The sequence below is a fragment of the Meriones unguiculatus genome, chromosome 1 (assembly GCF_030254825.1).
Source record: "Meriones unguiculatus strain TT.TT164.6M chromosome 1, Bangor_MerUng_6.1, whole genome shotgun sequence".
In the NCBI taxonomy this organism is placed as follows: domain Eukaryota; kingdom Metazoa; phylum Chordata; class Mammalia; order Rodentia; family Muridae; genus Meriones; species Meriones unguiculatus.
The window spans coordinates 41,696,909-41,722,296 of NC_083349.1; the positions used below are offsets into that span (position 1 = coordinate 41,696,909).

At 43.8% G+C, this 25,388-nt stretch overlaps 1 protein-coding gene across 3 annotated transcripts in view; it reads left to right on the forward strand.

Moving 5' to 3' along the window:
- Window positions 1–25,388, forward strand: part of Dock8 (dedicator of cytokinesis 8) — a 203,293-nt gene that overhangs the window by 81,926 nt on the left and 95,979 nt on the right. For all 3 annotated transcript variants that reach the window (XM_021627643.2, XM_060387841.1, XM_021627649.2), the window contains 7 exons: window positions 4,980–5,046; window positions 7,701–7,850; window positions 11,964–12,044; window positions 12,987–13,146; window positions 14,976–15,112; window positions 15,920–16,013; window positions 17,126–17,288. In XM_021627643.2, the coding sequence (XP_021483318.1) occupies window positions 4,980–5,046; window positions 7,701–7,850; window positions 11,964–12,044; window positions 12,987–13,146; window positions 14,976–15,112; window positions 15,920–16,013; window positions 17,126–17,288 (852 nt within the window). The remainder of the gene's footprint in view (window positions 1–4,979; window positions 5,047–7,700; window positions 7,851–11,963; window positions 12,045–12,986; window positions 13,147–14,975; window positions 15,113–15,919; window positions 16,014–17,125; window positions 17,289–25,388) is intronic.

Sequence of the window (25,388 nt, forward strand, 5' to 3'; positions counted from 1 at the left end):
GCTCCATCTTATGGAGTCATCTTCTCATTTGGGGCTCCCTCCTTTGCGATGACTGCAGCCTGTGTCAGGTTGACAAAATTAGCCAGCACAGGGGGCTGGAGAAATGGCACAGTGGTTAAGAGCACTGTCTGGTCTTCCAAAGGACCTGGGTTCAATTCCTAGCACCCACATAGCAGCTCACAACTGTTGGTAATGCCAATTCCAAGGGATCTGACACCTTCACATTAATGCACATAAAAATATTAAATAAATTATTTTTAAAAATTAGCCAGCACAATCTCCTAACACCACAAATAAACCAAATGAATGAATAATTATAATGGCAGTGAAGCCAGAAGTGCTCTTGAATCAGTTCATACTCATTCACGAACTCTTGACATTACATACACACACACACACACACACTATTCCATATTAAAATACTATCTTCTCTATAAAATGTACATAAATGAGGAAGTGTAAAGAAGGAAATAAGAGACTTCAGTACTTTCTTCACTCCCCCAGCGCATTGCTGTGTGCTCCCCAGAGTGTCTGCAAGCTACTGTTTGTCTCTGCAGATTTTCAAGAATTAGCTTTTCTCCTTCTTCATGTCACAGACCTTTCAGAAAACATAGGTGATGTGCCTGAGTGGTGGAAAATGTGCTTAGCATGTGCAAGGCCCTGGTTTCATGGTGAGGAGAGAACGTAAGCTGGGCAGTTTTTCACACGCTGATAGGGGGACCATCTACCTCATAGTCAGTGTGAGGATCGCTTACATAGCTGTTAGTGTCTGATTAGATACCTAGATCCTGCATTTGGGGCTTTGTTTCATCGCTGGCATCTCTGGACATTTGGGTTCGTTCTCAGAAATGAAGTCATTAGACCAGATGATCCAACCTTCCGCGATTCTGGTGTGGTCTCCCCTGGTTCTGCCCTTCAACACAGTCTAATAGCACTACTCTCGCAGTGACCTGTGCTGGCTTTGTTGTAGCCCCTTTCCCTTTAGCCAGTTCCTTGGGGTGGGTGTCAGGGCCTCTTTTCTTATACACTGATTCAGCCTATAAACCAGACTTGTTTTAAGTAAAGGACACAGAAAGGCAAATTCTAGTATTTGCAAGTCAACCGTCAGCAAGAGGACTGGCTGAAAGATGCTGTTCCCTCTGTTTAGAAAGTCTGCACCATGTCGGCCACACTTATCCCCATTCAACAGGGCTGCTGTTAGATGCATTGAGGTTATCATTTGAAACTAGAAGAACTTCCCCCCAGGCTAATTGTCACCAGGCCTTCCAGACTTACGTAGTACATAAAGCCGCAGCAGCTCTTCTCACACGTTGGTAAACATGTCCTCTGAGCTAAACATGAATTATTTTAAAAAAACATGGAGTTACTTGAGTTTCTTTAGTGAAAATTGTCAAGTCAGTTTCTAGTGATGTTTTCCCAGCTTCTAAAGAAGAAATTAAATGGAACTGATATGTATAGTCATATATATATATATATATATATACTAAGCCTGTTCAAGTGATGTAAATGGCATTCATATTATTTGTATATCCATGAGAGAAGGGAAAAGCCAAAGAAATTGTCCTGACTATAAACTAGATAAAAGAAAGAAGTTGTTTATAATACCATAGATTTTATTAGTTAGGAAATTTCTAAACATGTCTACATCTCTATCATCATTCTTTTTTGCTTTTGAGAAATAGATAAATTCTTGAGGACACAGAAAAACAATTATGCTGGTACCAATTCTGAAAATTCTGAGTAGCAAGAAAAAAAAACAACTAGAGACTAAAAACACTTTCTGTTTTTTATTTCAGGAGGGCAATCTTTTAGTTTAAAATTTAATACCCTCATGCACAAACTAATCTCCTCTCAGAGAACTCTCTTTAGCATCGAGACTTTAAAGTGTATTAAATCGAGCCAGGGAGTGGTCTTAATGGACGTTTGGGAGGCCTTTCATAGCCATCCCCTCCCTCAAAAGGTTTTCTGCTTCAGCAGGTCCCAAGTGGACCCAGAACTCATGCATGCTTGCCTCAAATGCTAGTGTCTGAGGACTACACTGGGGAAAGCAATGGAAGAAAAAGCCCTTGCCCTCTGCCTAAAAGAGGTAGCCTCACAGCCTGCCTCTGAACTTCCCACCTTGGTCTCCTTCACCAGGTTATTTCATTTCTCTGCACCCCAGCTTCCCTGTAGAGCAGGAGTGTGACCTCTGCATTACCCTGTTGTGAAGAGGAAAGGCGTTCATATTGGGACTTCATTCTTTTCCTCTTTGAACTACAAAGGGTTTCACACTCAGTACCAATCTAACTACCACACAGCTGTGCCCAGACCCTTTGCATGTAAGAAAGTGCATGACTGGATACAGGCTGACCCTGCCAGGAGACATGGTGAACCTCAGCACAGCAAAGCCCTCAATTAAAGTTCTATTTCCTGGCCAGAATCTTGGCCTGTAATCCCAGCACTGAAGAAGCAGAGGCAGGGGATCACAGTAGGTTCTGAGGTCAGCCTGAGCTACATAGCACATCCCTGTCTCAAAAAGTGAAAATCGAGAAAGAATGATAATTGTTTTTTGTGATGTGTATGTGTGTGTGACAAGTGTATGTAACAAAATCCACCATTTTTAATGTACAGTGCAGTAGTGATGAGTACAAGAACATTGTTGTACAACCATCACCACCATTCATTTCTAGGTGTTTCTGTCTTTCCAAAGTAAACTTAGTATCCCCTCAACGCACCTCCTCCCCATCTTTTGGTACCTACTACATTGCTTTCTGTCTCTGAATTTGACTATATCAATACCTCCCTTAAGTGGAATCATATAGTACTTGCCCTTTTAATATGGGTTTATTTCATTTAACATACCCTAAACTATTTGTGCTAATAATATAATGCAGATAATATAGCATTTTATATATGCCTATAGGATATTTTTATACACATGCAATGAGTTTATTTTTTTGTCAATAGTTGTGGGTTTTGCTGTGGTGTGTGTGCTACTGTTAGGCATTGTTTTCTACATATGCTGTGTATATTAGCGTAATGATTCTTAAGATCCATAGAAAAGGGGAAGGGCAGTTTTCTTTCCTTCATTTTCAGGTAAAATAAAATCAGGAAAGACGGTAATAAGTGGTGACAGAGGGTGCAGAGCCCAGTTCTGTTTGTTTCCTTGTTCATGAGTCTACCTATCATTGTTCCAAATTATATCATCACTGAAGATGATACTGTGGACCAACCCCTTTGTCTGCCCAAAAAATTTCTGTTGAGAAAGATCTATATGACAGTAAGGCCATGCCTCACATATGCCATGAGTAGGTACACCTGTATTTTACATGTATGTCTAACATGGGGAAGAATTAGTTTGGGGATGTTTTCTTCAAACCTGTGACTTTAGGAGGAATCAGCAGTCAGGGTTAATAAGACAGGCTTCTGTTTCTGGTTTTGATGGGGTATCTGTTCTCCCCGCCCCCCCCCCCGTGTGTGTGTGTGTGTGTGTGTGTGTGTGTGTGTGTATGTGTGTGTGTGTGTGTGTGTGTGTGACTGTTTGTTCAGAACCAAACCTAGAGTCTGTGTGTGGTAGACAAGTGATCTTCTCCTAAAATAAATCCCTGGCCCCAAGAGCTCCTTATTGTAAATCAAGCAAGGCCAGGGCACCCAAGTATTTGCCATATGTTTAATCCCTCCCCTCCCTCTTCTGTTTTCAATCTACCTCAAGTGCACAGCCTTCAGCAGCAGGTGAGGGTAGGGCACGCACTCATTGTCATCATGGTGAGTCAGCCTCTTAATTTCCTACTATAAGTCTAAGGAAGAGCAATACTTATTTGTTAACTATCTAAAATGTCTTATTGACTAGTAGACCTTTGGAGCTTTTTATTTATTTTTTATTTTTATTTTTAAGTTATGTATACCAACGTGTTGGGGAGGAGATGCGTGCATTCCAGTCCAGGTGCCTGCAGAGGCCAGAAGAGGGTGTCAGATCTCCTGGAGCTGGAATTACAGGCAGTTGTGAACTTCCTGTTGTTGGTTCTGGGAATCAAACTAGGGTTCTCTACAGGAGCAGCATGATGTGATTGTGAAGAAGTGTTTTGGATCAGACCAAAATTTCATTCTGCTCACTCTCTTGCTGTACCACCACCAAGCATTTATTTATTTATTTATTTATTTTTATTAATTACAGTTTATTCACTTTGTATGCCACCTGTAGCTCCCTCCCTTCTCCCCTTCCAACCCCTCCCTCCCGTTTTTTACACCCATGCCCCTCCCCCAGTGCACTGATAGGGGAGGTCCTCCTCCCCTTCCTTCTGATCCTGGTCTATCAGGTCTTATCAGGAGTGGCTGCACTGTCTTCCTCTGTGGCTTGGTAAGGCTGGTCCCCCTCAGGGGATGGTGATCAAAGAGCAGGCCAATCAGTTCATGTCAGAGACAGTCCCTGTTCCCCTTACTATGGAACCCACTTGGACTCTGAACTGCCATGGGCTCCATCTGTGCAGGGGTTCTAGGTTATCTCCATGAATGGTCCTTGGTTGGAGTATCAGTCTCAGAAAAGACCCCTGTGCCTAGATTTTTTGGTTCTGTTGCTCTCCTTGTGGAGCTTCTGTCCTCTCCAGGTTTTATTATTTCCTACTTCTTTCATAAGATTCCCTGCAGTCTGCCCAAAGTTTGGCTATGAGCCTCAGCATCTGCTTTGATACCCTGCAGGATAGAGTCTTCCAGAGGCCCTCTGTGATGGGCTTCTGTCCGTTTCCCTGTTTTCTCCCTCTTCTGATTTTTTAAGCAAACTTTCTTAAAGAGAATGCAGTACCTGCCATGACCTCAAATGATCTGGAATTTTCCATTAACTTCTCATATTTCCCTGTTAGTATCTGTGTCTCTCATATTTGTGGGGCTATCCCTGATTTCATGTTTACATTTTAACAATTTTTATATATCCATGCACTTCTAGGACATTCAAACTCACCCAGGATAGAACCGTATTGATTTCTCTCTCTCTCTCTCTCTGATAGGTTTGAGATTGAAATTGAGCCTTTGTTTGCCAGTATTGCCCTCTATGACGTTAAAGAGAGGAAAAAGGTATGAAAGCAAAAACAACCCATCCCACACATTCCTTATGATTTGGGCGGTGGTTCATGGTTTCAACCTCACTTCTGTGTAGCAAGAAAGTATGTGTGTGCACGTAGATTGTGCTGCACAGGTAAGTATATATATGTATTTGCAGGTGTATACACACACACACACACACACACACACACACACACACATATATATATACACATTTGTAGAGGCCCAAAGTTGAGTCCTGTCTTCCTTGATCACTCTGCACATTGCACATGGATGCAGGGTCATTCACTCGGACCCAGACCTTATGGGCTCATGCAGCTAGCCAGCTTGCTGCAGATTCCCACTGTCCGCCTCTCAGATGCTGGAGTCACAACTAGCCTCTGTGTCCACCCAGCATTTCTGTACATCTGGGACTCAGGCTCAGACATCCATGCTTGTGTGTCGGGTGCTCCCTGCTGAGCCCAGCATGCACCTCAGATTCGAGAGCAAATTATCGTTAATAGCCCCAGATTGTCTTCCTTTGCCATGTTTGAAAAATACCAATCTGGAAATTTATCGTTTGTGTTCTTGGAAGAATCTAAGGCCTACTGGAGGCACCGCTGGTTGGACAGAAAAAGAAATAGCACTTGATGTTATGTGTGATACAAAATAATGTGTCATTTTTAACAGGTTCAGCTATGCAAGCCTTTTCCTGAAGGTTTTGTTTTAATGTGAAATAGGTCCACTGTGGGGCAGGGGAGATGACTCAGTGGATAAGAGCTCTTACCACGCAAGCATGACGACCTGGGTTTGAATCCCCAGTACCTGCAGAAAAAGCCAGGCTCTGCTGCATGTTCCTGTATCTCCAGCATTCAGGGGAAGATTTGGCTGATTCCAAGAGCTTGCCCGACAGCCTGTCTAGCTTAACCCGCAAGCTTCCAGTTCAGTGAAGATCCTATTCTGAGGCAATAAAGCAGAAAGCGATAGGGACAGACGTCCCCCACTGGGTTCCTTTCCAGTGCTCTTAGCCACTGATTGACCCCAGTTCAATTCCCAGCTCGCACAGTGGCTCACAAACCTCTCTAACTCCAGCCCCAGGTGATCCAGTGCCCTCTTCTGGCCTTTGTTGGCACTGCATGCACATGGTGCACAAACATATATTCAGACAAAACACCCGTACACACGTAAAATAAAAATAGTAGTTCTCAGGGCTGGAGAGATGGCTTAGGCAGGCGTAAAGACTGGAGTTCAGATTCTAGCACTTTTAACAAGCCAGGTATCCCACACATGCTTGTAGCCCCATCTGTGAGGCAGGTGGAGACAGACAGGAGGTTTCTGGCTTCCAGTTTAGCTAGAGGGAGAGAGAGACATAGATCCCACCAACACTGTTTCCCAGCTTCCGTCTGCACCTGTGTGCATAGACTCCCACACATACATGCACATAAACAAAATGAACACCAGCAGTTCTCGGACTTTTATATGCACAGAATTCATCTGGAATACATGGTCGAACATGGGGTCTAAGGCCCTTCACCAGGTTTCTGTCCCCATAAGTCTGAATGGGGCCTGAGAATTTTCATTTCTAATGGGTTTTTTGATGGTGCTGAAGCCACTTGTTAGGGGACCACAGTTTTTAAACCACTAGCTTACATAATAAGAGGTCCTCATCTTTTTTTCTTAATAGTTCAAGGTGGTAAGGGGTGAGTGACAGGCTCTGTTCCACTCTGTCATTCAGAAACCCAGGCTGCCAGGAGCTCCTCTTTCCTCAGTATATGTTCTCCCCAGTCACTCCTCTTAAGATCACTGGTGTCCGAAATATGAAATTCCTGGAAGGATGAATGAGGCGGCCTGGAGATTTGTTGCATCACTTCTGCTCCCCATTCACTGGAGAAAAGCTAGTCACATGATCGCCCCTAACTGTACGTGTGAGAGCTCAAAACTAACCCACTCTGCAGCAAGCGAGGGACATCACCTTGACTGAGAAAGCCCGAGGGTGCTGAGCATGCCCTGCCCAGGATGCTTAGCGGATCTGCATTCCCTGTGCCTCCCTGCCCATGGGGAACATCTCTGGGGTGCACGCCCGGCTTGTCTCAGGAGCGCTCTCATCCTTCTTCCCTCCCTCTCTGAGGCAGAGTCAAACTGGACTGCTCACTGCTCGCTAGGCTCAGTCCAGGCCTTCCAGCCTTGAGATCATTGTCTGTGCTTTCTTCTCTGCCCTCCATGCCTTCTCCTCCTGTGAGATTTGCTCATCTGTCCCTTGTGTCTTCTCCATAAATAGTTTTCCTCTTTACCCCAATAATCTCCTGCTTTTTAGGGCTTCAGTGCTGCTTCTGTGCTTGAATGTAGTGGCTTGATTTGCTTTTACTCTAGTTGTCGTGTGTCGGCTTCTCCTTCACCTTGATTGTAAACCTGGCAGAGGTTGTATCCCTGTCTTCTCCAGTGAATTTCGCTGATAGCCAGGGAATACTGGTGAGTTAATAAAAAATTAAATGTTTCTCAAATGGCTCCAAACTATGCAGAGATTGTATAAAAGAAAATATTAGACTTTTCAGCAGCCACTAGCCATACGCCATATCCACTGTTATACTTGTTAGCCAGTTTTCCCTGTGACTTTTCAACTCTTGTTGCACTTTTAGACCAGGAATACACAGCTCTAACTGATTTTTCCCCTTGCTGATCATTTACAGATCTCAGAAAATTTCCACTGTGACCTGAACTCTGACCAGTTCAAAGGGTTCCTGCGCGCTCACACGCCCTCGGTTGACCCATCGAGTCTGGCCAGGTCTGCAGTGTTCTCGGTCACCTACCCGTCCTCAGACATCTACCTGGTTGTCAAGGTGATTGCACACAGCCTAAGCTGCACATTCTGGTATCTGTGTTGTTCCCTTACTCAGCGAAGAGCCGGCAGAAACCACCAACAGGCTTGCATGTCCTCTGTGATGTTCGGGTTGTTTCTTTTTCGGCAGCACTTGCGTTTACAAGTAACTTCTGTTAGAACACTAGAAGGATTGGGAGTTTGGGGGGACCTGTGGTTATAGGTCACAGTCCTGACTTTGCAGGACTGTGTGGCCTGCTGTGACTCCAGCTTCCTGAGACTTGGTTTCCCCATCTGTGCTGTAGGTGTGATCACACTGACACCCATGAGTTGTCACAACTACAGATAAAGCCTGGACCTTCCTAACTAAGGAAAGTGCCCTCAGCAGTCCTTGTCTGGGAGGTTGTCGTGGTAACAAAAGCTCTCAGACAAAACACTAGCAGTGTTCGTGTTTTCTCTAGAAACCACAGGGCAGTGTCCCCATTCAGCCTCACAACTTGAGATGTGGCTACACTCTCCAACTTTCACTTTCTCCTTTATCACAGATTAAGTGTCTAGTGATAATTGAAATCCATGGGGCCATTATAGGTAGAACTACACCTCACTGGAGACTGCCCATATCAGAAGACCAGAGCCTTTCCCTACATATTAAAGTGATTAGTGTGAACCTAATAGCAAACATAGGGTATTTAACAACCTCCAGCCAAATAATTGTGCTTATTGACTCTCTAAGGCAAAAATTTTAAATAGTTCAAAACAAGTAAATCCAAGTGTCTGATCTCATGAACAGTCAGCCTTCTGTGTTCTGAGCATTTTCCACTTACCTAGCTGTTCTGTGTGTGCATCGCTTGGATTTCCATGTAGTCTAACGGTGGTGGCTTACAGGGTCCAAAGAGCTCGAGCCCCGTGGAGCGTGGAGGTTGCTTCTTTTATATTATTTCACAAAGGTGACTGTAGCTTGCAGAGACCTGTTTAAGGACCTGAAAGTTTAAAATCGGTGCCCAGGACTAGAAAGCGAACCTCAAGGATCTCAGTAGCCTAGCAGGTCCAAGGCCCTGGGTTCCATCCCCAGGAACGGAAAAAGAAAGAATAAAAATAAAATGTTAAAATATGTCTTTTGCTAAGAGTATGTATCTGTTGCTGTTGTAAACTCTGTACTTCCCACTGTGGTGCTTAATTTAACACCCAGTAAAGCTGAATTTCAGCTCTGACAGTCCTGTCATTAAATACACAGTTCTCTCGATGAGCAGCCAACAAACCCACACTAGAGCTGATTTTATTTCCAGCTGTATTTGATTTGTACAAACCTACAGTAATTACCTAACAGTGGTAATTTGTTGCTATCGCTGACTACACATTCTCAGATTTTTTTAAAATGTGAATGTGTTCTTATTTGACAGTAACAAACACATTGTAAGATGTCTGGATATAATTAAGAAATTTAGGGGCTAGAGAGATGACTCAGCAGTTAAGAGCACTGGCTGCTCTTCCAGAGGGACCAGGGTTCATCCCCAGCACCCACATAGCCCCTCACACCTGTCTATAATTCCAGTTCCAGTAAATCTGACACCCTCACTCAAACATACAAAACACCAATGCACATAAAATAAAAAATAGTGAATTATTAGGAAATTTAGATCTATGCTGAAAAGCAAGCTTGGTTTGCTATGTAATTGTCTCAATTATAAGATCATCATTATAGCTGCTTTCCTTCAAATCATATTAAGTGGTATTGTAATATTTAGACAACAGGTAAATGTCATGTGATAAAGAAAAGGCTTCTCACTTTCTTATTTTTATTCTCAAGATGAGTATCAAGATCTTAAATGTATTCCAGGCAAAAGTCAACTAGTTAGTCTATCATGTATATTACTTTGAGGTATTATTTCAGACTTAAGGGTTTACCTCAAGATCTTGACTACATGAAAGGACGAAAGGATTTGTTCCACAAGTGAGGACGGCAAAGTGGGAGAGGGGGTGGACCTCAAGCTTTAAAAAAATGTTTAAAAATAGATAAGCTAGGCATTAAACCTACCTCTCTGGGTTTAATGAGTACATTGGGAAGTACCCCTTTTAACCTTAAAACTCCCAGCTCTTCCTAACGTGCCCCTCTGCCAGTGCCCATGCTTATGAGAACTCACGTGTTCTATCCACACGTGTTTACACATCAGCCAAGAAGGACCATACATAAGAGGTTCATATCAGACTGCAGTTCTTCTCGTAAAGTCCCCCTCCCCCTCCCCCCAGTGCAGCAAAGGGGACAGCCACTCCTGATCCTGTCAGGTCTAGACTCTCTTGGTTCTAGATCCTCAGGAGCCATGGGTTTCAGACAAAGCCAAGGCGTGTTCATTCCTTAAGACAGAGTCCCAACTGAAAGATTCTTACCCAAACTCTTTTCTTCTTCCCCTCTCTATTCCTTCCTCCCTCCCTCTCTCCTTCCTCCCTTCTCTCTCTCCTTCCTTTCTTCCTTTCCTCCCCTTCTTCCCTTCCTTCCCTCCCCCCTTCCTTTTTTCCTGTTTTCCTGTGGCCTTGTACATGAAAAGCAAGTGCTCTGCCACTGGGCTACAATCCAGGCCCTGAAAGAGTCTTAATCTTTTACCCAAGGTTTATTTTAAATACCGAGTTTTTATTTATTGAAAGTTAGCCTGTCTTCAGTTTGTTCTACAGGCCCGGGATTATGAGCTCTGGAAGACAAGGAGCCACATTAACTGTGTTCACAGCTATTCTTCATGGCAGCTACCAGATGCAGACTTTTTGAATGAATGATGAATGAGTGAAGGAATGAATGCTGGTGAGCAGGATCACTGGACAGTTTCTGGCTCAGGCTCTTTGCACCGATATTTCCCATGTGCCTCCTCTCTCAGGGCCAGCCTTCTCTTATTCTGTTGGAAGATGGAAATGGGATGAGCTTTTAAACCTCTTTTGTAAAAAGACACTTTCTGCTGGGACTACCCCTGACATTGATGCCCACTGAGCTGCTCTGTCCCACTTTCTTTGAAACTCCACTGAACACATCTCTATCAGTAGAATACTCGGATTTGAATCCTTTCTGCTTCACTTGGTGCCTATTCAGAATGTGTGCCCATGACCTATGTTGACCAGATTTCTTCTTCAAGAGCCTCAACTAATGACCCAGGCTAATGGGGCTAAGTCTTAGCATTTAGGTTCATTTAAATTTTTGAGTAAAAAAAAATTAGGACATTTCAAACTTCTCCCTTTTTTGCCCCTTAATCATGGTGCCCGTATTTATGACAATTGATTGTCAACTCCTTAACTTGAAGCACAATGGATAATCTGCACTCATTAGCAGTTTGAGAAGACACAAATCTCAAGGCATTTCCTTCTGAGTCTGTCAAATTGAGAAAAGCAGCCTCTAAAAGGGAATGCAAGGGGCGCAATTACAGTTGATTTAGTCTGTTCTGTTATTCATTTTGTGGAAGGTTGTAGTTCCCAGCCTGACTTTTACAGAGACCATATCTCTTTTTTACTTTGTAAGCAATAATAAAGAAAATGAGCTTTTCACTTCCCACATGTGTCTTCTGGGGTTTGTTTTATAAAATAACTTTTACTGCATTTTTATTATGTATATAACCCATGTTTATTGTTTTAAAATAGAAACTTCTCATCAGCAATAGGAAGGAATTAAAAAACACACATAATCCATTATATAAAGAAACCACTGTTAGCATTTGCTGTTATCATCTTTTTAATATGCCTTCTGCCTTTCTCCTCTGAAACTCTGTGGTGGTCTCCATACTCTGTGTGTGTGTGTTATGTGTGGATACATATATACATATATATATATATATATATGTATATGTATATATACATAGATGTATATATGGGTTTTTTGTTAGGTTTGTCTATGTGTAGCTTTTGCTGTCTTGGAACTCACATTGTAGACCAGGCTGGCCTCAAACTTAAAGATCCACCTGCTTCTGCCTCCTGAGTGCTGGGATCAGAGGCTTGCACCACCATTGCCCAGCTCTACACTATATTTTTAAATCAGAGAACATATGTAATGAACATCCTACTTAATCAAATATTGCCATTAAACGTGATTTTTATGGTTGCATAGATCTCATTATACGAGTACAACCCACTCACTTTTTTTTAATGTTATTTTTGTTGGTAGATTGAAAAAGTCCTTCAGCAGGGAGAGATTGCAGACTGCGCAGAACCCTACATGGTCATCAAAGAAAGCGATGGTGGAAAGGTACAGTCACTTAAGTACTGGAGACATCTTAGGATGAACTAATTTCCAAGAATAGTCAGTGGAGTTAAACGATCATATTTCCCATTTTGAAACATGGTAAATTGTATTTTTCATGAAAGAGGAAAGAGAAACCATTACTGACAATAACTTTCAAAAGAAGGACATGACTGAACACCCCAGTGATGCCACGCGCCACTGTGAACTCTGGCTCAGACCAAGCCACACCTGCTGCCTTGGTTCTGAGGCTCCAGCTGCACACAGACAGGGAGGGCTGCCAAGGCCCCCCATAAGCAGAAGAGGGAAAGAACTCTGTCTGTTCATCATAAATTAGCACACTGTAAGTCCTAAGGCATGAATAGGACTTCTCTCAGTGACAATTTGCTAAAGCTCCCGGTATGGTTTTTTAAATGTGGCCTTTTTGGAATCGGTCTGGTAAACTTCTAATAAAATTGATTAAACTAAATAAATATAGATAGTTGTGTTTTAAAATCATTAGTATGGATTTAGGAAGATCTCCTTAGAAGAGTTGTCAACAATCATTGATATTGTTAGGAATATTTAAGGATCTTTTTAGAATTTCAAAGCAGCTTTTATAAAGTAGGTGCTCTTTGGACTTTGACAGATGACATATACTAGCATTTCTTTCCAGATTTTTATCAGGAGAATCAAAGTTATCTAGGTAAACAACGTGTTTGCATGTTGGCTGCTTTAACAAGCCTAGGGCATGTCCTCATAGCAGAAAATGTCATCTGCGAATTGATTGATGTCCTCTTAAATCCCTTCCTTCTGTTTCCTTATCAGCCAGACTTCCAGCCTAAGCTGTTGCTTTCCTGTTGACTCACTGTCCCCCAGTCAGTATAGTTGCTCTTGTCCCCATGCCAGGCAGTTGACTTGGTGCTAATGTGTTTTTGTTTCATCTTGTCTCTGACCATCTTTCTCCAGAGTAAAGAAAAGGTTGAAAAACTAAAACTTCAAGCTGAATCCTTCTGCCAACGCTTGGGGAAATACCGGATGCCCTTCGCCTGGGCTCCCATTAGCTTAGCAAGCTTCTTCAACGTCTCCACCCTTGAAAGGGAGAGCGCTGATGTGGAGCCTGGGGTTGGTAAGATCTCCATCTGTGATGGGAAGCAGAGGGCTTCCCATACGCCAGCTTTGTGGTTTTCTGCTCATTAGTAAGGAGAACAAGAGGGTGTAGAGTGGTAGGTGAGAGGAAGATCTTAGATAAAATACAAAACTGCATGTTTAATTTGTGACCCCCTAATCAATTCCTGTGAAGAGAGAGAGAGAGAGAGAGAGAGAGAGAGAGAGAGAGAGAGAGAGAGAGAGGTGTTTGGATTTTTGAGACAGGGTTTCTTTGTGTAGCCCTGGCTCTTCTGGAACTCATTTTGTAGACCAGGCTGGTCTCAAACTCACAGAGAGCTGTCTGCCTCTGCCCCCCCCACCAAATGCTGTAATTAAATGTGTGTGCCACCACACCCAGCTATATATTTTTATACTAAGAACTTTGGATGGAATTTTAAGGCTTTAAAAAGTAAATTTTCAGTAGCCATCCCATCTCAAAAATTAAAATACTCGAAAGTAGCAGGAACAAGCAGTGCACAGGCGAGACACTGCGCTTGGCTCCTGCACAGAAGCATGGGCACTGTTCAAAGCTCCGAGAAGCAAAACTCAGATTTCTCAGCAAAAGTTCCGGTCTCCTAAAGTTTATTTTGCCACCTGCAAGGAGAATGAGTACCAAAATTAACCAGTAGTTACTTATTGTAATAAGCTACTGTTCTAACTTATTTCACAGACTTCTCTTTTCATCACCTCTCCATAACCAGTTATTTCTACAGTTTAAGGGTGGCCATGTCCAAATGATGTTAGTTTTCAGTTAGACCCACACCCACCACCTGTGGCAAAGTTTGTGTTTTCCTAAACACCTTTGTATTCAGCAAATATTTGAAGTCTACCTTTGGAGGTTTCACACATTCCTTGGTCCTGCCAGTTCTGAAACATTGCCTTTGCAGGGAGTGGAGGCCAGGGTGGTTGATACTGTTGCTGCTCTCCTGGAGTTACTGTTGCATAATCACCAGACAGAGCTACATTCTTCAGTAAACCTCATCCCTTCTGACCTTGGCACCAGTTTTTCTAAGACGGCTGTTCTATTTATTGACTTATTACAAAGTGTGGGAGAGCTCAGAAGGCAGGCAAGCCCACGTAATTCAGGCAGAGTGCTTGCCAAGATGTTAGTTAGGTCTAACTCAGGGATAGGTTAACTTGATCACTGAAGCTGATTTCCTAAGAAGTAATCAGAGACCCAGCGCGTTCCGTGAAGTTTAGGTTACCAATGATAGCTGGTACATCACTGTGAGAATTAGTCATAATGGAACATTGAAGAGCCATGCATTCTAGGCAATGGACTATTCACAACGGATCCCCCAGGCTTTGCAGAATAAAAGACACAGGTTTCGACCTGATTCTAGAAATGAGTAAGAAATAGTTTGAGACCCTTGGCTCTGTCTAGTTTCAATTGAAAAGGTCAGCCAAGGCATTTCTGTTGCTTGATCCACTCCAAAACAGAGACAAACTGAATCCAGAATGTGCACAAGCTGGTTTGAGTCCCCACTGCCTTCAGAGATGTGTGAGTGTGTGCTCTCCCAGGGGAATGCAAGTGTAAAAGCAAAGCAAACACTGGGCAGACTCAACAGCAGCCCTGTGCAGGTTGAGCTCCAGACCCTTGCAGGATGACAGCCAGCTTTGTTCTCCAGCAGGAAGGACTTATAGCCACTAGAGTCCTCTCTGTTCTAGTAAGAATATTAGGGGCTTCAGTTGGGTGATTAAGAAAGGTTGAGCCCCGTGGAGGGAAAATTGCTTTCACAAAGATGGCTGGGTTCAACAATAACTGCCGTGTCTTCCAACATGTTAAAATGACAGTTGTTTTTCGTAAAGGGAGAAACCCTGTGGGCGAGCGGAGGAGTTTGTCCCAGTCCAGGAGGCCTTCTGAGCGAACCCTCTCCTTGGAGGAAAATGGAGTTGGATCCAACTTCAAAGCCACCACCCTGGCCACTAACATCTTCTTCAAGCAGGTATCCGTTTGCATTACAGTGCAGCCAAATTTGTCTTGGATTGGTGAGGGTGTTAGAGTCCAAAGGAGTAGTGTCTTGTGGTGATCAGAGAACATAATTAGTGTCCTCTGCTCAGCTGGCTTGTTACAAGGACTAGAATACATGCAGGTGTGCCCCTGGCTGGGCATCTGTCTCCTGGTGGGCATGTACAGGGTGGGGCTTGCACCTACCTTCCTTATTCGAGATGAAGGGGAAGACAGTGACATCGGAAGGAAAGATGCTTTTCTCACCTTCTTATCTCTGAAGAAGTGAGCTTGTTCAGCATTCTTTCAGGGACCAAAAGGAGTTTCAGTTAACGTTACAAGGCAAAGCTTGTGATGTTGGTTCCTCAAGGTCAGACAGCTGCCTAGGAAAGGAATTGCTGCTCTGCCTGCAGCAATTCAGATGAGAGAACAGGGTAGTGGTGTTTGAACTAAGTGATTTCAGAGTTGTCCATCACACTCACGTCTGTGAAAGACTTGTTAGAATAAAATAGACAGGCCAAGTATGGTGGCCCTCAGGAGACTGAGACAAGAGGATTGTAAATTTGAAGTTGGGCTGATCTATCTAGTGGGAACATATATCTCAGGAAAGAGGAAAGAATGAAGGAAGGAGGGAGGGAGGAAGAACAAAGAAGGAACGAGGAGGGAGGGAAAAACAAAGAGAAAAAGAATAAATAAAAATAATAATTTAAAAATGACTTTCAGGGGAGAATCTTAGAAATAGCTGGTTCCAAGTCCTGGAGTCTGTCGGCAGTTCCTCCCGCTAACCCTAAGCACCTCTTCGCAGGAAGGAGATCGCCTTAGTGATGAAGACTTGTTCAAGTTTTTAGCTGACTACAAGAGATCTTCATCCCTGCAGCGGAGAGTCAAATCCATCCCAGGTGCGCTTGGCTTCTCTTTAGCATCTTGGCTCTAGTTTGCTTCTGTTGCTGTGGTACAACACTGATCATAGGCTGCTGGGAGGAGGAAAGGGCTTGCTCGGCTAACTCTTCCACACTGCAGTCCATTTTTGAGGGGAGCCAGGGTAGGAGCTCAAAAGGAACTGAAGCAGAGACCGTGGAAGAATGCTGCTCACTGGCTTGCTTCAGGATCATGTTCCCCTGCCTTTCTTCTACATCCCAGGCCCGCCTGCCTAAGGATGTTGCCACCCTCGATGGGCTGTGCCCTCCCACACTAATTCGCAACCAAGAAAATGCCCCCACAGACATGGCCATAGGCCAGTCTGATCCTGGCAATTCTTCAGTTGAGCTTCCCACTTCCCAGGTGCCTCTATGTTTGTGTCAATTTGTCAACAGAAGCTAGCTATGACACTCTTGAACTGTGCCCAAACCATTTGTGATTGATGGTTTTTGTTGAATACTTTATAAAACTGCCAAAGGCAATGTGGATTTTTGCATTTGGTGTTAAGAATCTAAATTGCTGTACATTTTTTGACAAATCTATTAATGTTTTCTCATTCATAAAGGCTGTATTCTACAAAGAGTGTTCTTTGGATTTGCCTCTCAGATAATCTAATAATCCTTTGAACAGATGAGCAGCCCTTTTATCACACAAAATATATGGAAGTCTAATATTTAAAGAGAGAGCTGGAAGTCTTACCCAATGAAGACACACCCCTTCTCCTCAAGCAACAACCCACGGTGCTATTTCTATAGAGCATATGCTATTTCTGTACTTCTCTGCCTGAGAACTCAACCCCAAGCCACTACCAATACCAGAAGATTTTTTTTAACTTCACATAGCTGTGGTGTGGTAGACCTTCTAGTCCATTCCTATTCATTTTCTAATTCCTTACTTCCATTTTATAAAAGCTAATCTCAAAGCTTATGACGGGCCTTTTCTCAAGTTATAGGACATTATCTGGGAACTCAAAAACCCATACACTCCCACAGCCTATCCTTGTTCTCACAAAAGAGACCCATCACAGCAATCCCGAGTTCCTTCCTGACACGACAGATTTCAGTAAAGAAAATCCCCCTGTGGCTTGCTCTAGGCTTACTTAGGCTGGAAATAGCCCCAGCTCCTGACGTGATGAACTGCTGCCTGACACCGGAGATGCTGCCAGTCAAACCTTTTCCTGAAAATCGGACTCGTCCACACAAGGAGATTTTGGAATTTCCGATCCGGGAAGTGTATGTCCCTCACACTGTGTACAGGTGAGAAATGTGGGCTCTTGTTCTCATCTATCTCTCCTCCCGCTTCTTGAGCTTGCATGGAAACTGAATGTGATGGCTTGGAACTCCAGAGGACTCTGAGGTCATGTCTACAGACGCTTTGCCCAACTCTCTTTTCCAACAAGGATACTTTTTTTTTCAGTCGTAATTGTAATATATTTTACTGGGTGTATTCCCCACTAGAAATGGGAAAAAAAGAAAAACAGACCTATCACCCTGGCTTTCTTCCATGCAGAAGGACCTTAAAGAAAAGGAATATGAGTGAAATGGTATAGTTGTCTGGAAGTTTTACGTAGACATGGTGCCATGTGCCTAATTCTAGTACTCAGGAGCCTAAAGCAGGAGTTTTGCAAATTGGAGGACAGCTTGGGCTTCATGGTGAGCTCCAGGCCAGTCTGTATTATAGGCAAAAAATAACAAACAAAACACAGGTTCTCAGCTGAAACCCTAGCTCTGTCCAGGAAACATACTTCAGTGACAGAAGTATTCTCAGATGCTGAGTGCAGTTCTTCAATATTTTAGTTTGCATTTCTTTTTTTTAAGATTTGTTTGTTTGTTTGTTTGTTTGTTTGTTTATTATATAGTGCTCTGCCTGCATGTGTGTCTGCAGGGTAGAAGAGGGCACCAGATCTCATTATAGATGGTTGTGAGCCACCATGTGGTTGCTGGGAATTGAACTCAGGGCCTTTGGACGAGCAGCCTGTGCTCTTAACCTCTGAGCCATCTCTCCAGCCTAGCTTGTATTTCTTAAGCTAATACAATAAAGGAAATAAAAATTCCATCTTATGCCCAGGCGTGGTGGTGCACACCTGTAATCCTGGCACTTGGGGAGGCAGAGGCAGGTGGATCTCTGTGAGTCAAGGACTACCAAGGCTACACAGAGAAACTGTCTTGAAAAAAAATCTATCTTAACTCAGCTTCAATTAAGTGTGAGTGACATAACTAACATGCTGGGTGGCAAAGAATGAGCTAACGTAGGACTGAAGATGAGGTTGCTCTGTTCCTCAAGTGGCCTCGTGCCCCTGACCCTTTCAGGGAACTTGAAGGGGCATTTGACAGTGCACATCAATCCAAAGCGTTGTTGCTCGTGTGCTCTTGTTATTTTGAGAGGCTTTTTTGCTTCTGAAATAGGAGAAAGAGTGCTGCATCAGGCATCTTCCCCTCCCCGCACTGTCCATCAGTGACATTTTGTGGGGTTTGTGTTTCATATAAAGTATCCAGTCAGGTCTTACTGTTCTCACGAAGTCACCCTTACCCCATGTTGAGTCCTGCCGCCTGTGGTGCTTCCTCTCCTTGTTGCTGAGAAGGGAAGGATCTCTGTTGACTCACAGTTTGAGGGATACAGCCCATTTAAGAAGGGGAGACGTGGTGGCAGGTGGCTCCATGGTGGAGGGCTGTACAGCTGGTCTCCTCACAGTTTTAGGGATACAGCCCAATTAAGAAGGGAAGACATGGTGGCAGGTGGCTCCGTGGTGGAGGGCTGTACAGCTGGTCTCCTCGTCACCTCCTCACAGCATGGCCAAGTGGAAAGGAGACAGATCAGGGCTGGTTTCCAGTGACCCACTTTCTCTGGAGATGTTCCACCCACTAAAGATCATAGCCTTCCAAAACAGTGCCACTTGTGGGGAACTGTGTGTTCAAACACATGAGCTTGTGAGAGACATTTCAGATGCACACCACAGCTCTGCTCGGCAACTACTGCCATGAACTTATGTGTACCCTCCTTCATTTCTCTGGTTCTGTATACACATGCGTGCGCATACACACACACTCGTATCTGTGCATATTGATGCTGTTATGTTTTTTGGGCCTCACAGTCTATGTATTATGTACTTTGGTTTCTTCATGGAATAGTATTTTTTCTTTCCTCTTTTCAGTATTACTACAAACTCACACATTTTAAAATTTAGATTTATTTATCTTACTGTGTAGTTTTGAATACTTTGATTGCATGCACATCCATATGCGTGCATGCCTGGCCCCGAAAAGGGCGCTGGATCCCTAGAATTGTAGTTACAGATGGTTGTAAGCTGCCATGTCGGTCCTGGGAATCGAACCCAGTCTTCTGCAAGAGCAGCTAGCGCGCTAAACTGCTGAGACAGCTCCAGGTCCCAGTTCATACATTTTGTTAACTTGATGAATTATGCTAAACTGCTTGTTTCTCTTGAATTAGTTATGTTGTCATGGGTTTAACCAGTGGGAACTTCTGAACAGCTTGTATTTTTTTAACATCAGTACTGATTTATGTACTGATGTGCATAAATTAGTTATCTTGTTATATACCATTCCTTTGTCTAAAGAGGTCATATTTTATTATCCAGTTCACTATTGGTAAACATTGTGTTTTTCTTTACTTGCCTTTTGTTAACTATTTGTGGGTTTCTGTGGTATGTGTGTGTGTGTGTGTGTGTGTGTGTGTGTGTGTGTGTGTAGGCCAGAGGTCAGCTTTGGGAACTACCTACCTTGTTTATTGAGACAGGGTCTCTCACTGGGACCTGGGCTCACAAATTACACTAGACTGTCTTCTCAGTGGTCCTGTACATTCTACATTCCCACGGTTGGGATTGTGAACTAATGATGCCATGCTTTGGTTTTTACATGGGGGAGAAGAGGGCATCAAGCCCAGGTTTTCAAGCTTGCATGGCAAGCACTTAGCCTATGAGCTAGCTCTCTGAGTGAGCTATCTCCCCAGTCTGACATTTGTGGCTTTCCTTTTAAATTGATCTATTTGTATTTTATGTGTATGGGTATCTTGCCTGCATGTATGTCTGTCACCATGAAGTCCAGAAGAGGTCAGGTCCCCCAGATTAGAGTGACAGGGGGTTGGGAGCTGCCATGTGGGTACTAGGAATTGAACCCGGGTTGTCTGGAAGAGCAGCCACTGAGCCATTGCAGCTAACCTCAACATTTGTGTTTTTCACTAGTCCTGCCAAGTGACAGATTTTTGTCTTGTCTCTCTGTGAATGTGTGTGAAAGTTTCCCTAGGACTTATGCCTAAAAGTGAAATTTCTGGGTTATAGTTAGCTACATTCATGTTTTTGCTCCCCGCCCCCGAAACTGAATGACTATCTTCCTAACAGTGCATGAGAGCTCCTGCCACTCCAGTTCCTCACTCACTCTTTTCTGTGTGACACACGAGGGGGTGCAGAGTTCACCTGTCCCCACCACACATGTATCTTACAGGTTCACTGGCATGAGGCCTGGAAGGGTAGGTGACTGGTGAACCAAGCAAAAAGTTGCCATGAGAAATACATACACTCAAGTGCCACCCAATAAGAAATGGAGCTCTTCCTTCTGGTGTTTGTGAGACACACAGGTCCCCCAGCTTCCTCCTTCCTGAAACAACTCCTCATTTTCTTAGACACAAAGACAGCCTTTCTTTCCAGCATTTATAGAGATTCGTCGTTCCATTCTCCACTTCTGGAGGAAGATGAAGGCATGACCATGTTTGCTTACTATCTCCATCTTTGCGGAAACTTGATCCTTTAATTGGAAGAGGATGCTTGTGACATGGGAATAAACTTGCATTCTCTAGCTACCCAACTGCCCCTCGGCATTTAATCACCTGCAGGAGTCATTTACTGCAGATATTATCCTTTAATCACATCACTGCAGGATTTGGAATGTATTCGAGCACTGAGCCATTCAGAATGTGGGAGTATTGAGGACAAGTCTAGGCAGGTTGCTCTGTACCCAGCATGGAGTCCCGAGAAACGGGCCTGCAAATACGGAGCTGGTGTTCTTTGTTTGTGTCATAGAATGGTCAAGGCCATTCCAGGTCTTCACTATTAGAAGTGATGGAAGGCACTTCTTTACAGTTTGGTGAAGGGGGACCTGTTCTTGGTTCTAGGCTACTGTGTCTTAACAGCGTGTTTTTAGAAATAGAGATGTAATAAACTTTGCCCAGAATCCTTCTACATGAAAACTTCAAGGAATTTAGAAAGCACGTTGTCTTAACTTCTTGTAGTGTTAAATTTTAGTGTTTCTTCTCTGGCCTTCATGTGCTGAGAGCTTACATCTGATCCAAAAGCATGAGGAAGAGAAACAGATAGTAACTAGGAGTGGAATGGGCTTTTAGAACCTCAAAGCCTGCTCCCAGTGACACACCCACTCCAATAAGGCCACACCTCGTTATCCTTCCCATACAGTTCTGCCAACTGCAGATCAAGCATTCAGGCATATGGCTTAGGGGAGACATTTTCATTCAAGTCACCAAAAAATCCAAGGAAATGAAATACATGAAAATGGACACTGAAGATCACATCAATTCAAAGATAAATCCTTTGAAACTTAATCTCACAAATGTGACATGTGGGTTAACTTACCACTTATCACAGCTTTGTACAGCTGTAACTTACAGAGGATAAATGCATCTGGTGTGCCAGACAATGAGTGCTTCCATGGACAACGCCAGAAGTTTAAGGTCACATTAGTCACTGTCGCCAGACTGCAGTGCTGCCTTACTGGGAAGGGAGCTAATGGCTGTGTCAACCCTCAGCCTTGTCTTCCTCCCCCCTCCTTCAGTAACTCCTTTGTGGGCTGTGCCTCTGCAGTGTCTTCTGCCAAGCTCACTGTGTTCTACCCTTCTAGTTTCATCCTGCGTGGACACTGCCCCCAGGTGACAATACCATACTCAAGTTGCTATAAGGAAAGGCCCAAGGCCCAGCATAACTTCTCAGGCTTCCCAAGCATTGGGCATCCATAAAATGAACACTTGCTGGCATGGTTGAGATCACTTCACCTACTGAGAAGTGCTACTCCCAAAAGTGAGTGGGTCTCCCACATCAGACTCTGGTCCCACATGCTCAGTACTGGCAGGAAGGATGGATTTGGCCCAAAGGATCAATGTCTGTGAAGGGATGTGCTAGACAGGTGTCCTTTGAGACTGACCAAGGCAAGTAGCTCTGAGAAGAGAGAATTATAGCAGTTCTGAAAATGGGAAACTAAGATTGCCCACCCCCCAAAAAAAATCCAGGTCTGAGCTTGCATTCCTGTTTCTGTAGCCAGATTTCTTTCTTTCTATCTTTCTTTCTTTCTTTTCTTTTCTTTTCTTTTTTTTTTTAAGACTAGCTGTTTGCCTAAGAATGCAGTGGCATCAACTCCCAGCTTATTTTTCCTGATGCCCAACAGCTGGCAATAGAGGTACCAGCTGCCTTGTGGTGGGAGCAGAATATAAACTGAGTTGGGGCCCAGTCCCGGCAGGGCCTTCAAGGGCATCTTACCCTGTGGCTGCCATGGGGGTGCATGCAGAGATCACAGGTGTGGAGCTCGTAATGAGCTTGTTAACTCTGTGCCGACCTTTTAACTAGTGATTACATTAAAGGAAGCCACATAAAGTGCATTTTCGTCTCTCAGCCCAGCCTCCAAAGTCTTGTTTATCTAATTATTGGACTGCTTTGGAGGGCTGTGCTTGCTGAGAACAAGCCCGTCAGTCGGAACACAATTTCTTTAATGGATAATTAGCTGCTTCAAGGCCTCCTCCTATTCAGCTGTGTGTTCTCAGACCAGAATGTCTGATCTGGCCTAACAAGGAGGTGCCTCAGATACTCCTGTGAAGTCTTAATGGATACCATGGGCTTGCAGAGCAGTGGGGAACAGAAAAGCTCAGGATGGATGGAGGGCTAGGGTTTAATGACTAGGATTCTTAGGAAAGAAAGAAATCAATATACTCTGGAAGGAACTGGGGCATAGGGCATGCCCTTGAATGGGACTTGCTTGTTTTCAATAAAATAAATTCCCAATTTAAACGCAGTTATCATTATTTCTAGAGTGGATCTTTTCGGTGGTGAGGGGAAGTGTGGGTACACCACAGTGTCTAATCTCACCCTGGAGGGTTCTCCTCAGGAGCCCCGGGAGCTGCCCTTGGTTAAAAAGTGGATTGACCCTCTGTTTCCACTCTCAGTTAGGTTCCCCGCTACAAGGAATCATCCAAAGGTCTGTAGTGACTTAGAGTGGCTTGCCCCTTCACGTGGTTTGGGAAGCTGTCCCACCGTACACCTGTTCTTTGACAAATGCAGTCGAGGACATTTGTCAAAGAGCAAGGAGAGTCTCCAGCCCAGCTGTGCACGCGTCACAGGAAGACAGTGGTCTTGATGAAGGGATGCCTCCCACCTGCCTCTGTGCTCGCCTCAGCACAACTGCCAAGTACTCTCCGTCGTTCATAGAAAGTTTGGTCCTTGTCTCTTTAAATCTCTGTAAAAAGCATGCCTTGCTTTATCTCTACAAGGGCACCTTCCATTCCTCACTGCTCCATTAATTGTTTGAGTGTTATTTATTAAGAAATAGGTAGCCTCTTTTAGAGGTTCTTCCAAATATTAAGGGTACTGAAGACACTGAAAATTCTCTCTGCTCCTCCTGACTTCCAGCCACTTGGTTTCCCTCTTTGGAAACAGCCCGTTTATGTAAGTGAAGTGGTCCACTCACAGTCTGTTCCACAAACTAGCTTTGCGGCGCCTGCTAAAACCACGCCACGGTCTTCTTAGTGCATATATTTACCAAAGAAACAATAGTGAACAAAACAGACGAGAAGAGTGTGTGCCTCATACCTCGGGCCTATTTCGGACCATCGGAGGCAGCCATTTTCTTGTGCTTCCTTGTAGGTGTGGATTGCGCATCTATGCATGTGTCCCGTCACACATGAAAGAGCAGAACCCTCACACTCTGCTCCTCCCCCCTGGTGTGCAGAGCCCCTTTCTGAATATGCAAAACTCTCCCTTGCTTTTTCAGAGCCGTACGCAATCTCATATACATTGTCTTGACTTACTTAATCTTGTGCTGGTGATCCTTTTGCTTTATTTATAGTTATGTTATAATGGAATGTCTTAACATACACACCTCATGCATGTCTATTTACTGGACAGGTTTTTTTTTTTGGTTTGGGTTTGTTTGCTTGTTTTGCTTTTCATCCTTTGAAGAAGTGTTTGAAAGAACTCTGCCTTAAGAGAGAAAGCTCGGGCATTTGTTTTACTAGGTTTAGCAACCTAGTAAGCTGAAGTTTACTAATAAACCATTTACTTTGGATGAGCAGTGGGGGGAAAAATCAAGCCATTTGAAAGAGCCAAGGAGTGGAAACAAAATGATTCCTAGCTCTAGAATCAACTCAGGCTTAGTTGCAAATCAGGGACACTGAGCCCACATCCTGATGTTTTGCTCTCAAACGCAGCAATCCTCTTTTTTTCTAACAATGGAAAAAAAAAAAATGAGAAGTGACCCAATGACAAAAGGTTACTTACACAGCCTTGTATCTTATTTTATTCCTAAGCTATGGCTAGTACACCATTCAGCCACTTGAGGGCACAATTCTCTCACTTCTGGACTCAGGCAAGCAGCGGCCTTTTCCATTAGAAAACAGGTAGTAATAGTTTTGTTCCAGAGGACCACACGTTTTGTCATTCACCTTTTAAAAGCACGACCGAGAAAAAGTGAGAACCACCCCAGTGCCCCAAGAGCTTTGTTATTTTCTGCAAAGGGTTTTAGTCTCACCCCCAGCTCTGCCTTCTTTTGGCATTTAGCACCTTTTTTCTTTTCTTTTCTTTTCTTTTTTTGGAAAGTGGCATGGGAAGGGGTCAAGGCATGCCTCCCATGACACACAGGGGGAAGTCTCCTTTAGGGCAGTGGTTCACTGTACAAACTTATTCTTGTACAAAGTCTCCCTGGTGTAGGAAGCTGAAGCAGAGTGGAGGATTACCTGATGTGCTGGCGGGTCTGTGAGGAATGGTGTGTGAAGAGCTGCTGTGTACATGGCCATTGGCTCTACAGTTAGTTCATGGCTCTGGATGTTCTCCTTGTTGTATGCTCATCTGCTTCTGCCACACCACTCCCATATGACTGTTCTAACTGAAAGTCTTGCTATTTAATGGTGACAAATGCTATTTTTACCCCTATAGGTCCTATTTATAGACCTGAGCAAGAGGTGCACAAGATACCCTCTTTTCATTTAGCTTCGGGTCAAGGCTTATGAGGGTGAAAGATATGGAGACATGATTAAATAGAGGCAAATTCAAGCTTGTAGTTCACTGTGATGAATGGTTTGTCTAGAGTGGAGGGAGCACCCTAAAATCCAGGAGGCCATCTTTTTTGTGT